General features: G+C 59.3%; 1 protein-coding gene across 1 annotated transcript in view; it reads left to right on the plus strand.

Annotated features, from left to right (window-relative positions):
• Window positions 1-333: 333 nt before the first annotated feature.
• CASKIN2 (CASK interacting protein 2) overlaps window positions 334-12,942 on the plus strand; it is a gene marked incomplete at both ends in the record, with an annotated part of 28,420 nt that continues 15,811 nt past the window's right edge. The window contains one exon of the mRNA XM_080356299.1: window positions 334-427. Coding sequence (XP_080212425.1) covers window positions 334-427 — 94 coding nt within the window. The remainder of the gene's footprint in view (window positions 428-12,942) is intronic.

Raw genomic sequence — 12,942 nt, forward strand, 5'->3', positions numbered from 1 at the left:
CTGCCCGGCTGTGTCTCACTGAGCCCCGGTGCTGCCGGGAGCCTATCCCTAAGTGCTGAACTATTTCTCCTTTTAATCAATCACATGTTCTCCAACCAAACCCCATCCGGGTCTTGCTCCTCCCGACACAGAAAGGGACTTCTACCCTTAACAGAAAGACTTCTTCCTTCTGGATTTTATGTCTCGTGGGATTGTAAAGCATCGTTCTTGCTGGATTACCTCTCCCATCAAAGTGTGTTTTGAGAAATTACGGATTTATTCCCATGGCTTTATAAACAACTGGGATCTGAGGGTCTCTGCCTTCTGCGCTGCTGCCGCTCCCACCTGTCTGTGATGGGGCGAGAGCAGGAGCTGATCCAGGCCGTGAAGAACGGGGACATACCCAGCGTGCAGAAACTGGTGGCCAAGATCAAGGCGTCCAAGAGCAGTGAGTACCTGGGCGCAGAGCCGCGGGCTCCCTCTGCCCCACCGGGCACCGCTGCCTGTCCTGGAGCTCGCATCCTGGCCACGGGCTCGGTGCTGTCCGAGCTGGGGTGCAAGTGCTGGCTCTGAGTCCCAGTGCGAGTTACGCTGTGGCTGGGGGTGGGAGCGTGAGTGTGGCCTGTGCGGATGAATGACCGGGCTGTAAGAGATCCTCCCGGCAGGGCTTGGGTTCCCCGCGGGCTCCGGGCCAGGGGCCCTGAAGCGTGGGCCACTGAGTGGGGACAGCAAAGGGAAATGGCAGCGGTGGGGGGATGCTGCTACAAAGGGTTTTAGCAATTGCTGCTCGCTCCTGGCCGTATTTATCTTGTGAAAAATTATCATCCGAGCCGGTCAACTGGAACCAATCGTCAAGCCTTGAGTTTCAGTCTGGTAATGTTTAACCCTTCAGCAGGGCTGTTTACTTGTGTGTGCTCTCAGAAAGGTCAGCGGCAAGCGTGGCTTGGAGCGAACGTCAGGCTCATGGGGGTGCCTGGGAGCACCATGGTCCTACAGGCACCGCACAGCGTCTGGAGGAGATGGGGAGGGTGGAAAGGTGGAAGAGCAGATTGTGGCCAGTGCTGTGGTGCCCTTGTAGAGGGCTGAGCTCCTGGTCGCTTCTCATGACCTACCGAGAGAAGGAAACTGGGAAAAGTAAATAAAAGGGTGCTCGGTGCAGCTCGTGGCCGGGGGAAGGTGCACAGCGCCTGCCTGGGCTGCGGGAGCCACTCTGGGCAGGGGAAGGCTGGGGGGTCTGAGACCCCTCTGCCAGCGCGGTGCATCTTGGGGGGTCCTGTGTGTGTGGGAAAGCTGGAGGGGAAAAAATTGTCCTTGGGAGGAGGGAAGGGGGAAACTCAGGCAGGAGTAGTTTTAAGGCTTCTTGGAAGCAGGTCAGGGTAGAGAGGCTGGTGCTGAGAAACATGCATTAGACTGAGGATTATAAATGTGAGAAGGGGGTCAGCTACTGGAAAGCTTTGACTGGGGCCAAAAGTTTGCAAATCCCAACTGCCAGGCCTGCAGGAGGGCTTGGGGGCACCTCCTCCCTGAAACAGGGGTGCCTGGTTCCCCCTCCATGGGTGACAGGGCTGGGTGTCGTTGCCTCTGCGTGCAGCTCAAGGACTGTGCCTGTACGGGGTCCCTGAGCTGGAGAGAGCGATTTGCCTGTGCGGGTGGGTTGAAGGACACCCCCAAGGCGATAAATAATGTCAGACCTGAGCGTTCCACTGGCTGGCGCAGCCCCGTTCCCCCGAGCTGGTGTCCCAAGGCCAGGCAGCGTGGGCAGGCTGGGGTGACCGTGTCTCTGCGTCCCCCCACGCACCCGGAGGGGTGACCGTACACTTGTTTCCTCCAGTAACTCTCCCAGCTCAACCCTGTCTGTGTTTTCTCTCTGGCGTCTTCCCCTCCCTCCAGCCATGGGGCACCACGTGAACGTGTGTTTAACTCCCCCGCTGCAGCAGCGTCAGCACCTCCCTCTGCTTATTTTATTCTTTTATGAGGTGGGGAAGCAAAAAGCCCAGACCATTGCAAGCCCCCTGGTGGGGCTCCCACGTTGGACCCATCGCGGGGGGCTTGCCTGGTGCTCAGGGCTTGTCTCCTGCCTGGAGGACATCACTGTTCCCCGTCCCTAATGGTCCCTTCTCCATCCTCTTGCTGATGCCATGTGAGCTGAGCGTTTGCTGCATTTGCCGCTCATTAAAGCGCCTTTTCCATATGACAGACTGAGATGCTGATTATTATTATTTTTTTTTAAAATCCCTCTAAGAGTCCTTCTGCTGTCTCAGTGGATTGGGAGCTCGGTCGCTGTGATCAGCCCTCCGGGGCTTCCTGTGCCTAAAAAAGTCACTGCACGTAAGCAAAAATCAAGCGCCAGTCCCGGCCGCGGGAACTTTAGGGACGTGTTTAATATTCACTGTGCACAGCCCTCCTCCCCGCGCAAGTGCTGCTGTACAAGTGGGTCACAGCACCTATTATTATAAGGTGGTGAGGCGGGCAGGGAGAGAGTTTTGGGGGCAGGAGCGGGATGGGAAGGACAGGCGAGGGCCAATGTCCTGCCTGTGGGAAGGGGACATCAGGACGACACTGTGGTCACTTCTGCAGCCAGGGAGCAGCAATAGAAATGTCCTGCTTTTTAATTTCCTTCTCTTTCTCCCCCTCCCCTCCGCGTCAGAGTGCTGCAGAGTTTAATTGAAATTGTTAAACGACCTGTCACGGCTTTGGCCTTTCTCCCTGACCGATCAATCACATCCCCGAACTGGCCGCGCTCACCAACAATGCGCCAGTTGGCCGGGGCGGCTGCTGCAGCACCGAGGGGCTGGGGCTCCCGGGGGGGTGAGAGGCAGAGCCCCCCCAGCCAGGGCTCGTGTCCCTGGGAAGAGGTGACGGCTCCTGGAAGCTGGACGGTGCCTGGCAAGGTTTGGGTGTCCCCATCCCTGGATGTGCATGGCTAAGGGGCACAGGATGCCGGGGTGATGCAGGGGTGGGTGTGATGTCCCCGCGATAACCAGGGGCTGGACGAGCTGTGGAAGGCGCTGGGAGCTGGACGCGCTGTTTGCCTTCCTCGAGGGAGTGGTTGACGGTTTTTGTTTAAACGTGTGCGAAGTGCAAAGAAAGGGCGGCAGCTGAGCAAACTGGCGTTAAACTCTCAAGGACAGGGAGCGAAACCCTGCCGGGGTTCAGCTGCTGCCTCGGGGAGCTCTGGCTGGCTTCGGCCAGCCACTTGCCCTGTTTCACCTGTGACTTACCCGGCTTCACTACCTATTTTGGGGCTTCCCAGACTTTAGATATATCAAGGACAGGGGTAGGTACCTGGGATCAGCTGTATCTGTGACTGGGCAAGTAGTTAAACACTAGTAAAGCTTGTAGGGGGTCCTGGCTCTATCCCTATGGCTGGGTTGATGCCCCTCGTTGCTGCGTCCTGGCAGCATAAAGCACAGCAAGGTTTTCTCAAGAGTGGCACTGGCCTTTGGATGCTGCTGTCACCTGTGTGACAGCACAGGTGGCAGGAGAGGGATGATGCTGCTCTGCATGCTGTGAGACAGCAGCAGACAGATGTGGGATAACTCCCTCCCTCTCCCTTAAATTTCTCCCTAATCTCTAGTAGCTATATCAGCTTAAGCCCTGAAGCGTGAGGTTTAATATCTCTCCTGTGATTTGTTAGCCTTTGCCACCGGCTCTCGGTGTCCTGTCCTCTGCAGAAACATCTGCCCTGCCTTTGTGTCCTGCTAGGCTTTTTCCTTCTGTCGGCATCAGCAAATCCATAGTTTTTTTGGGAAGAAGTTGCTTCTTTTCACAGTTTGGGGGTTATTTTGCAAAGATGTTGGATGTACCTTTGTGCTGGCCAGGAAGCCCAGCCTGCCATCCCCCTTCACCAAGGGGCACCGTCCTTTTTGCCGCTGCTCCTGAGGGAGGTTTGTCCCAAGCCCTGGGGGTGCTCTGGTTGTTCTGCACGGTCTGGCTGAGGGAAGAGCCAGGACTGGCCTTGGGCAGGATCCTGGTCGTTTCAGGCTCCGTTGCACCCCGTGGCTTTCCCCGTTGGCAGTGGTGAGGGATGTCTGGGCACCCTGCCCGTTCCAGTCCTGCCCCGGGCGGCGCAGGAGGCTGGACCTGCTTCTGTCACCGAGCCCAAGTGTGGCCCTGGCCACGTCCCTTGAAGCTCAAGTTTTGACGACGAGTTCCCAAGTGTTCTCGGCCGTGTCCTCCCCTCCTCTCCCCGCGCGCTGTAGGTCTGACGGGCTGGACCGGCTCCGCAGCCGCACGCCGGCTTGGAAAGGCTGTGGGCACGCCTGCGGAGAGACGCCGACAAACTCTGCCGAAACGGGCAAAACTCCCTCTTCCGCCGAGACCGAGCCAGGAGCGGGGCGAGGCACCGTGCCCGGGGAGCCGGGCTGGCGACGGCCCCACGCCGGACCCCGCAGCCTGCCGAAACCTGCTGGTGAACCAGCCTGCGGTGGGTGGGTGGGAGTGGGGATAGAGAGGCTTTAAAGGCTCCGGTGAGCCCGATGGCTGCGGAGATGGATGGCGGTGGGGCTGCAGCTGCACAGCACGGGGAGGTCCATCCTTCCTTCTTCCTCCTATAGCTCCGGGATCCGTGGGAATGGGGGCTCCTTCAGCAGCCTGGTGTTTGTTTGGCGTGTTTTCCCACCTGCATCCCGGTTGTCCCAGCTCGTGGCCGGGTTTAGCCCCTTTTGTTTCGCCTCTCTCGCCAGGAAGGAAGAATCCTGTGCAGGCAGTGGTGGCAAAAGGAGTGAATGGGTGGTTGCTTTTCAAAGCCGGTCTCTAGTGGGTGTTGTGTTTGGAAAGGGGCCCTGCTGCCACCCGTGTGCCCAGAGCTGGGGAAAACGTCACCGTGCTGAGCACGGGAGATAAGGCACGAGCAAACAGTGTTGTGCAGGGAGATGGAGGAGGCAACACTAAGCATCACCCACCGCATCGGGCATGGCCTCCTTGGGGCACCCAGCCCCGTGCCCCTCTGAACTCCATCTCCCTGTGTTCACAGGTCTGCACTGACTCCCATCCTTGGTCTATATTTGTCTTCATCCTTTAAAAACTCTTTGGAAGGGCAGCCTGTGGCTCCTTGCCATCAGCCTGGGCCACCTCCTGCCTTTTCCCTGCTTGGGTAAAAGAGTTGGGGGGGAAAAAAGGGCCAATTATGGGGAAGGCGTTGAGCATGGGCTCTGGGGGGTCTGCCCTGGGTCACGCTGCCTTCCCTTGGGGGTGCCTGGGCAGCATCTTGCCCATCTCACAGGAGATCCCTGGTGTTGCAGGTGAGATGCTGAGGCTTGGGGCAGGGTGGGATTTCCATCCTTTGGGTACTGCCCAGTGACTCAGCCCAGGCCAGGGGGCTCAGCTCCCCCTTCCTGACGGCTGCAGAGGCTGTTTTGGCTGCCTGACCCAGAAACGTGGGACAATTCAGATGCCGACAGCTTGGAGGCAGACATGGAGGGCAGCCCCGAGCCATGGGATGGCGTGTGCTCGGTTGCCAGTGGCACACGGGTGCTGTAATGGGAACGGTGCTCCCCAGGGCTGCACTCAGGCAGGGAGGAGGGGATGTGACAAGGACGCTGCCGGCGCAGTTATCCTGTCCTCTGGCTGGGGCCAGGGACGTGCTGGGGGTATGGAGCTGGTTGCAGGCAGGAGGGACCTGGTGGATAAAGGTTTTCTGAGTGGCAGCGACCTGTACGAAAAGCCAGTCGGCCCAGTGAGTTTGGGGATGCTGTGTGCGCACTGCCGGCACTGCCTGGTTTTCTACCATGTGAGAGAGGAGCTGCTTTTAGGTGAGAACATCATCGTGCTCTTCCTCGTCCTCACTTCCCCCCCACAGGGCTGCTGGCTCTGAAGATCTCAGCTACAACCTACAAAGGGGTCACAGCATCATCCCTGTCTAGGACAAGCAGGTCCCCATGGACCATGACGGCATCACCAGCATCACTCCTGCCACCTCTCTATTGGGATCCTGGTGCCGCAAGAAAGCTTCCCTGGGAAGGGGGGAGCAAATCATTGGATCTCAGCAGCATCCCCCCGCAGAAGATGCTTTCCAGTCTGTCTGGAGCATGTGGTAGCACGCTCCTGGCCGGCTGGAAACCATCTTCCATGCGGCATCGCCCCGGCAAGAGTTAAAAGAGGGGCTGGGTGCCGTGCGTGTGTGTGTGCATGCACGCGCCCTGCTTTGTTTTCAAAAGCGCCTCGGCTGGCCTGGCCCCCCGCCAGACCCGAGGCCTGCCGCTGGCAAAAGCTCCGCCAAAGGAGTATGAAAAGGGGCAGAAACTAAATAACGATAAACCACCTTTTTCAGGCTGCTCTAGCAAGCGGGGGGATGTGGGGAGGAGCTGCAACTACTTGAACTTCCCCCGAATCCCACCCCGGCTTCCCTGAAAAATTGTGCCTGGGATGGAGAGGGAGGGACCTGCGTGAACCTTGGGGCTGTAACATCTCCTGGGCCTTGCTGAGGTGTCCCGGTGAGTCACAGACCTGTCTGGAGATGCCCAGACTGCTTGGAAATGGCTCTGCTGGGATGATCTTTACCCTCCCGGGAAAAGTCCGTGCGTCCTCACCCATCCTGCGCTCTATGGGGTGCCCGGGGCTGTGGCAGCCTGTGCCTGGGTGGGTGCGCAGGCACCCGGAGCCCTTTGCAGCCCTGGAGAGAATGGCTGGAGATGCAACTGAGCATGGCTTCGATGGCGAGAAGAGGGAGCAGGGAAACCTGCGTGCACAGCGGGTACGCAGCTCCTGCAGCACCCCAGGCCTGGTGCAACACGTCCGGCTGCGCTTCCACCAAGCCCTGCCAGCGCCGGCACCGCTCCAGCGCCAGGCTCCAGCCAAGGCTGTGCCGAGAGCCGCCAGCACCTGGCGCTGCCGCTGTGCCCGGACCCCCGCCCCGGCCTCCCCCGGGTGCCGTCCCTGGAGCTGCAGCCCATGTTGACTGTGCCACGAGGGCTGAAAACTCCCAGGGTTTTGTAATGCTGCCCACGGCCGCAGGCACAGCCGGTTGGGTGAGGTGCCCTGTCTGCTCGTGCAGGGAATCGGTGAACGTGGCGAGGACGTCGGTTGCCTGGCACAGAGGTGCTGCCAGTAGCAGGGCTACCTTGGGCTCTCCCACCTGCTTTGTAGGTGCCTTTTGTCCCCTTGGAGCATCAGTTCCAGGGTCTGGCTGGCTCTCAGCCCTTGCTCCCCCCACCTTGGGGCTGGGCAGGGATAAACCTGAAGGGGGTTTTCCAGCTGGAGCCAAATCAGGTACAAGCAGCAATAGGGGGACTGTGGATTGAGAGTCGCACTTGGGTGTCCTCTCTCCCTGGGCAGGACACCCAACTCACAGCCTGTGCATCCCCTTGGGGACCTCTGTGTCCCTGCCACAGCAAGGCCATGTGAGCATAGTTACCAAAAGGGACCAGAGTCCTTCCTAGCAGCTAATCATTGTCCTTGGGGGGACATGGGTGCACGGTGAGCCCAGCCAGCAGTGTGGGGACTGGCGCACGGCCACAGCAGTGAGGGTTGCTCTGGGCTGCTCTGGTTGGCCTAAAGCACTCGAGTTTGGTTTTGTTGGGCTGACAGGGGCGGGAAGGGCTGCGTGAGCCCTCCTGGCTTCCTCGAATGAGCACTCTGTAATCCTGATGGGTTAAAAAGAGGGGAAATGCCCCTCCTTGCAGGGAAAGAGGCTCCCGCACAGACAGAGGAGCCGGCTCTGACCCTGCTCTGTGGCCAAACCCCGAGGGCTGCTCAAGCCTTGAGGGAACCCTCAGCTTCCCCCTCGGCGGTGCTGGGGCACGGGCTCCCTGTCTCAGAGCATCTGTCCCACTGGTTATATTTAGCAGCACATGCTGGGCTGCACTTGGACACCCTGGAGCTGCTTCTCCATTCCCTCCACCCCTGACCTGGTGGGGACATGGCAGGGTCCAGCTCTGAGCCCCCAAAGTCACGACTCTGTCCTGCTGCAGCCTGCTGCGAGTGCCTGTGACTTCACCAGCCCAAATTTGAACGAGGTGTTGGTGTCACCCATGAGCGTTGTCCTGGATAAACATCTCCTGGGAGCAGTGTAGGTGGGTGCTTCCGCTCAGCCCCACCTGGGGACAACCTGGGCACTGGGGCAGGGACCAGCAGGTGCCCATCAGCGCTGTGAGCCCTCGCACGTGCCTGACCATGTGCTTGCAAAGCTGGCGCCTCGTCGGCGGAGACAGGACACACGGCGTCCAGGGCTGGTTTGCTTTCTCAGCAGCATTGGCACGGCTTGGAAAGCTGTTTGCCAGCAGGGCCTGGAGATGAGGCAACCCACTCTGATTCCCTGGCCAGGGGTGCCGTGGGTGGCACGGTGTAAGAAGGGGTGGTTTTGCCTAGGAAAAGGAGCCGAGGGAGGGAGGGGAACCCTGTGAACGCCCCTCTTTCTCCCACCACCGCCCCAGGATGCTGCGAGGCGGCAGGCGGGGGTTTCTGTGCTCGGCTCCCACGTCCCGTCTCCACCGCCAACTCGGGCTTGCCGGGGCCGTTCCCGACACGCACCCGCCGTGCTGGAAAGGCGTAAACAGATCGAGTTGCCGGCAGGGGTCCAGGGAGCGGGCAGGCCTTGGCTTGTGTCCCACCACCGCTCCGTTGGGCTCGGGTGTGGGGAGCGCTGAGGCGGGATGGAGGGGGCTGACCTGGCCGTGGGGTCCCCATAGGTGGCAGGGTCCCTGTGGGAAGCCGGGCACAATCTTGGTTTGATGAGGGGCCAGGGATGCTGCCCCTGCCTCAGTTTACCTCTGGGGCTGAGATGCTCATTAGGGGTTCAGAGGTGCTGCCCCCAACTGCCTTCCCCATCCCCACATGGGAAACTGCTGACCAGAGCACAGCCTGTGGACTGGGGGTCCTCAGACCCAACCCTGCTTCATCCATCACAGTTATATTCTGATGCCTTTGACCTTGCAGTAAATCAGCCCTTGTCCTACTCGCAGTATGTGGGGGGGACAGGGCTGCTCTGTGTCGCCCTTGTCCCCAGCTGGTCCCTGAGCAGCTGCCGTCCGGCTTCGGCGCGCGGGCTGGGTGATGGGAGGAACCCGCTGCCCTCCCTCTCAGCCCTAGAGCAGCTGGGACAAGGGGAGGGGGACAGGAACGTGGCGCCCAGGATAACTCAATAGCTGCCGAGGCCGCCATGGGGGCAGAGGGACAGGCATGGAGTCCTGGTGTGAGTTCTTGCTTCCACCACAGGGATGGGAGATGCCGCTTCAGGGATGTACAACATCACTGGCTGCTAAGGGTGTTTATTGGTGATTTCTGCTGCCCCTTGGGGACAGGCAGGGTGGCACAGGGCATCGTGGTCATGTAGCTACCGTGTCCCTCTCCGGTTCCCCACAGATGGGGTCTTGCTGCAGACCAGGGTCCTGGGGCAATCCTTTGCTGCTGCAGCTGGGTGAAAACATCTCACTCCAGTCACGGCGCAAGAAAAATGCTATCGGCCAGATGCTCTGCTGGATTTTGGCGATGGCTTCTCCCACCTTGTGGCATTGCCCAGCAAGCCAGGAACCCAGGCGGGCAGCCGGAGAGTCTGACCTGGCTGGCAAAGAGCCCTGGCGCTGGGCACAGGCAGGGCCGCGCTGCCTCCCCGGCCTTGGCAGGGGGACGAGAGAGCAGTGCTGGGTCTGTCTCAGGCTGCTTGTCTCGGGCTGGTGGGAGCTGGACCCCTGCCGGCTGGGGACAGACCTGTCACACTGCCCTGCCCACTGGTGGCAGCGTGGAGCGCACGGGCTGTCCCGCTCACAGCCTCGTGCAGGGGATGGGAGGGATGGGTGCCCTCCGCACCCTTGATATCACCAGAGAGGGGCTTTGGAGAGGGGTCTCTCACAGCTTTGGAGCGCCGAGCAGCCACTGCCAGGTGAGATCCTATTACTCTTTCCCAACGTAGATGCCACGAATGGCTGCAGTGCTATGGCATCGGTGGGAACCAGCTCCACACGTCACCTGTCCAGCATCCCTTGGGATGAGCAGGAGCCAGAGACCACGTGTCAGGTCTGTCCAGGAGGGAAGGAAAAAGTTTACTCAAGCTACTCGGATCCAGGTTGAGATTCAGATGGAGCTGGATAGTCCATGCATTGTTTGCTGGAAGACAGCTCTAGGAAGCAAAGAGCCTCTCGTTTGGGTTTGGAAATAGAGGGTATAGGCAGCAGCCCCTAGGAGCAGGAATCCTTGGTTTGCAGGGAGGAAAACCCAGTCCCTGGGCAGCGTCTGCCCCCATCCCTGCAGTGACCAGGCTGCGTGTCCCAGGGACCCTGCTGGCTCGTTCCTGAGCGGGGCTGGCGGCAGCACCGGCTCTCAGGGTCAGAGTTGAGCAAAGGCATCTGCAAGGTATTTTTAACCGCGTGAGACTCCAGACCCTGGCTGCGCAGCCGCCAGCAGCGGTTTGAGGTCAGTTCTTGGCTGCCGATGGTTGCTCACCCGCGGGCTGGTGGCAGAGGAGGGGGCTTTTGGGATAATTCGGTTCCCGGCTGCTGGGGCCTCAGGAAGGAGTGACAGCACTTGAACCATCGACCCTCTGGGTGACCTCCCGGTGCCTCCCTTCCCATCCTGTGTGTGCCTTGCCTAGATTAGAGCATCCAGGGTGGGGATAGCCAACTCCAGGCGCACAGCAGCTTCCCTGGGGCCAAAGGGGCAGGATGTCGCAGGATTTCCAGCAATCGCATCATCATGTGCTTCAGGTATCAGCTCCGCTGGCCAGAGCAGCTCCCAGATGCTCGCTGTCATGTGTGGGTACCAGGCTGGCAGTGATGGGGACAGAATGCTGTAGGGCCATGGCAGCCCCGTACCCTGGACCCAGCCTTGCTCCGCCGCCCCTGGGAGCTGTGATTCGCTGCATCCACCCAAGCTACAGCACAGGGCTGGATCCTTGTTTCACTCCCTTGAGCTTGCAGCTCTTGGCTGCTCTACTTTTTATCTAGGGCTCGTTGTTAGAACCATAAAATGAATAGCTACGTGCTCCTCTTGAGCGTCAAAACCCTCCAGGTGTAGGTGGGTTGTTGCGTCCCTGCTCACCCTCCCTAATTAACTGTTGCTCAGCAAATCCAGACTTACTGACCTGCCCTAATCTTCCCGTGCGAGGCAAGCCCTTTGGCTGCCAGCTCCTGCTGCTCACCTCTCACGTCCCCACAAGCCTCTCATGTTCCCTGTGAGCCCTTATCATGTTCACAGCCCTGGGCATGATGGAAGATGGTACCCCGGGAAGCGACAGGGCTGCCAAGGTTATTTTGCTCACTGGCAGCTCCCTCCATGCCCGTGCTCACACTGCTCTCGCCGTCTCCCCGCATCCTGCTTCCCCTCTTTCTTCCTCCCATTGACCGTCTGCTGGTCAGATTATTTTTGCCCAGATGCCACAGCCTGTAATTTTCCCAGGTTGAATCTGCCTGGGTTTGTTGTCCTAATCTCCCTAAGTCCCTTTTGTGTTATTTCTGCTCTCGTCAATCTGTTGAGCATCCTCCACAGATTATATTAATGCACTAGTTGCTTGGTGTCACATTAACGAGGACGCTGTGGGTGTCTTGGGTACCTGGGGGGCACTGGATGTGCTGCCCCTCCCCTGGCTCCTAGAGGAACCAGTTGGAACCAGTATGGAATGGGAGCCAAGGTGCATTGTTAATGCTGGACTAGATGCTCTGCTGGTTCCCGTGTCCTGCAGCCCGTCGGTGGCTCTTGGCCCCGCAGTGTGCCCAGCGATGCACCGTGGGCTCGGGTAGAGCTCAGCTTGGCCGCTGGCCCACGCTGCTATCGCCCCATCTCTTCCCGCTCAGGAGGCGTCCTGTCCTTTCGGAAGGATGGGGGAAATGGAAAATGCTCCACCTCTTCCCTGGGCAAATACAGCTCCTCTGAGTTCGTATCCTGGAGAGCGGAATAGCCAGGTCCCAGCAGGGACGGTGACTTCACCTCCCGGTAACGCGTTTCCCCGGCCAGCTGGGAAAGGAGCCGTCGTATCTCTGAAGGAGCTGCCTGGCTTTCCCCACCCAAAGCCTTTCCCAGCTGCTTCCATCCTGGCCAGGGCTGGGGGATGCAATTTTGGTTCTATGGGGAAGGGGTGTTGCTGAGGGAGCTGGGCTGGGTCGCATCTCTTTGGGGTAGGAAGCCAGTGTGAACCCCCAGATTATTGCTTGGAAGGGAAGCGAGCACCATTCATCCCACCACACAGCTGAGATCCTTCTGGGAGCATGAATCTTGGAGCAGGAGCACACGTTTGACTTTTGCAAGGGTTGAATGTAGCCCCAAAGGAATCCTGTGATGCTGTTTCCCCCCTGCTAAACCTGGGGACAAGAGGCGAGAACTGCACCTTCTTCCCAGCTGCACGGATGGGGATGGGGTTTCCGACTCGGCTTTTCCTTTCATTGTTCTAGGAGCCTTTGCTTTGAAAAAGCTGCCTGTTTTTTCCTGCTTTGCTTATGGGGGAAGCGGTGGGGGGAAATTGGGGGTCTGACTCAGAGTCCTGGGGTGGCTGAACTGGGGGTGAGCGATGGATGTCTGTGCTGCACAGGGATGATGTCCCCACTGCCTCCTGCTGCCAACCTCTTTAAAAAACTTCATTGTTGGATTTTCCCTGGGAAAAAGGCTCCAAATTGACTCCATGGTCTTGCTGCCATGTTCCCAAACCCTCCTTTACCTGTTGCGTTTGTCCAGCCCAGGGAGGAGGCCAGATGGCTTAGACCTCTCACACTTCTCTGCCTTTGCCATCATCAGATCTGAACATGTTGCAGGATGGGAGAGCTTAGAGAAGGAGAAAGCACAGATGGGGAGGGAGGCAGAGCTGCCACAGGAGACTCAGACAAGCCAGCGGCAGAGGCGCTTGGTGGTAGGGACAACTTGGGCTCTGTGTGGCTGTAAACCCTAAGATTTGGAGCTCAAGCCAGGGGTAGATGGTGGAGGCTGTTGAGGTTAGAGACAAGCAGTCTGTGTTTTGGCAAGGTGATGCTTGCAGTGCTGGAATGTTGTGTCCAGCCGTATGGATGCTGCAAGGATCCACAGAGAGTTCAGCTCCCAGCAGGT

Source organism: Nesoenas mayeri (assembly GCF_963082525.1).
Source record: "Nesoenas mayeri genome assembly, chromosome: 19".
In the NCBI taxonomy this organism is placed as follows: domain Eukaryota; kingdom Metazoa; phylum Chordata; class Aves; order Columbiformes; family Columbidae; genus Nesoenas; species Nesoenas mayeri.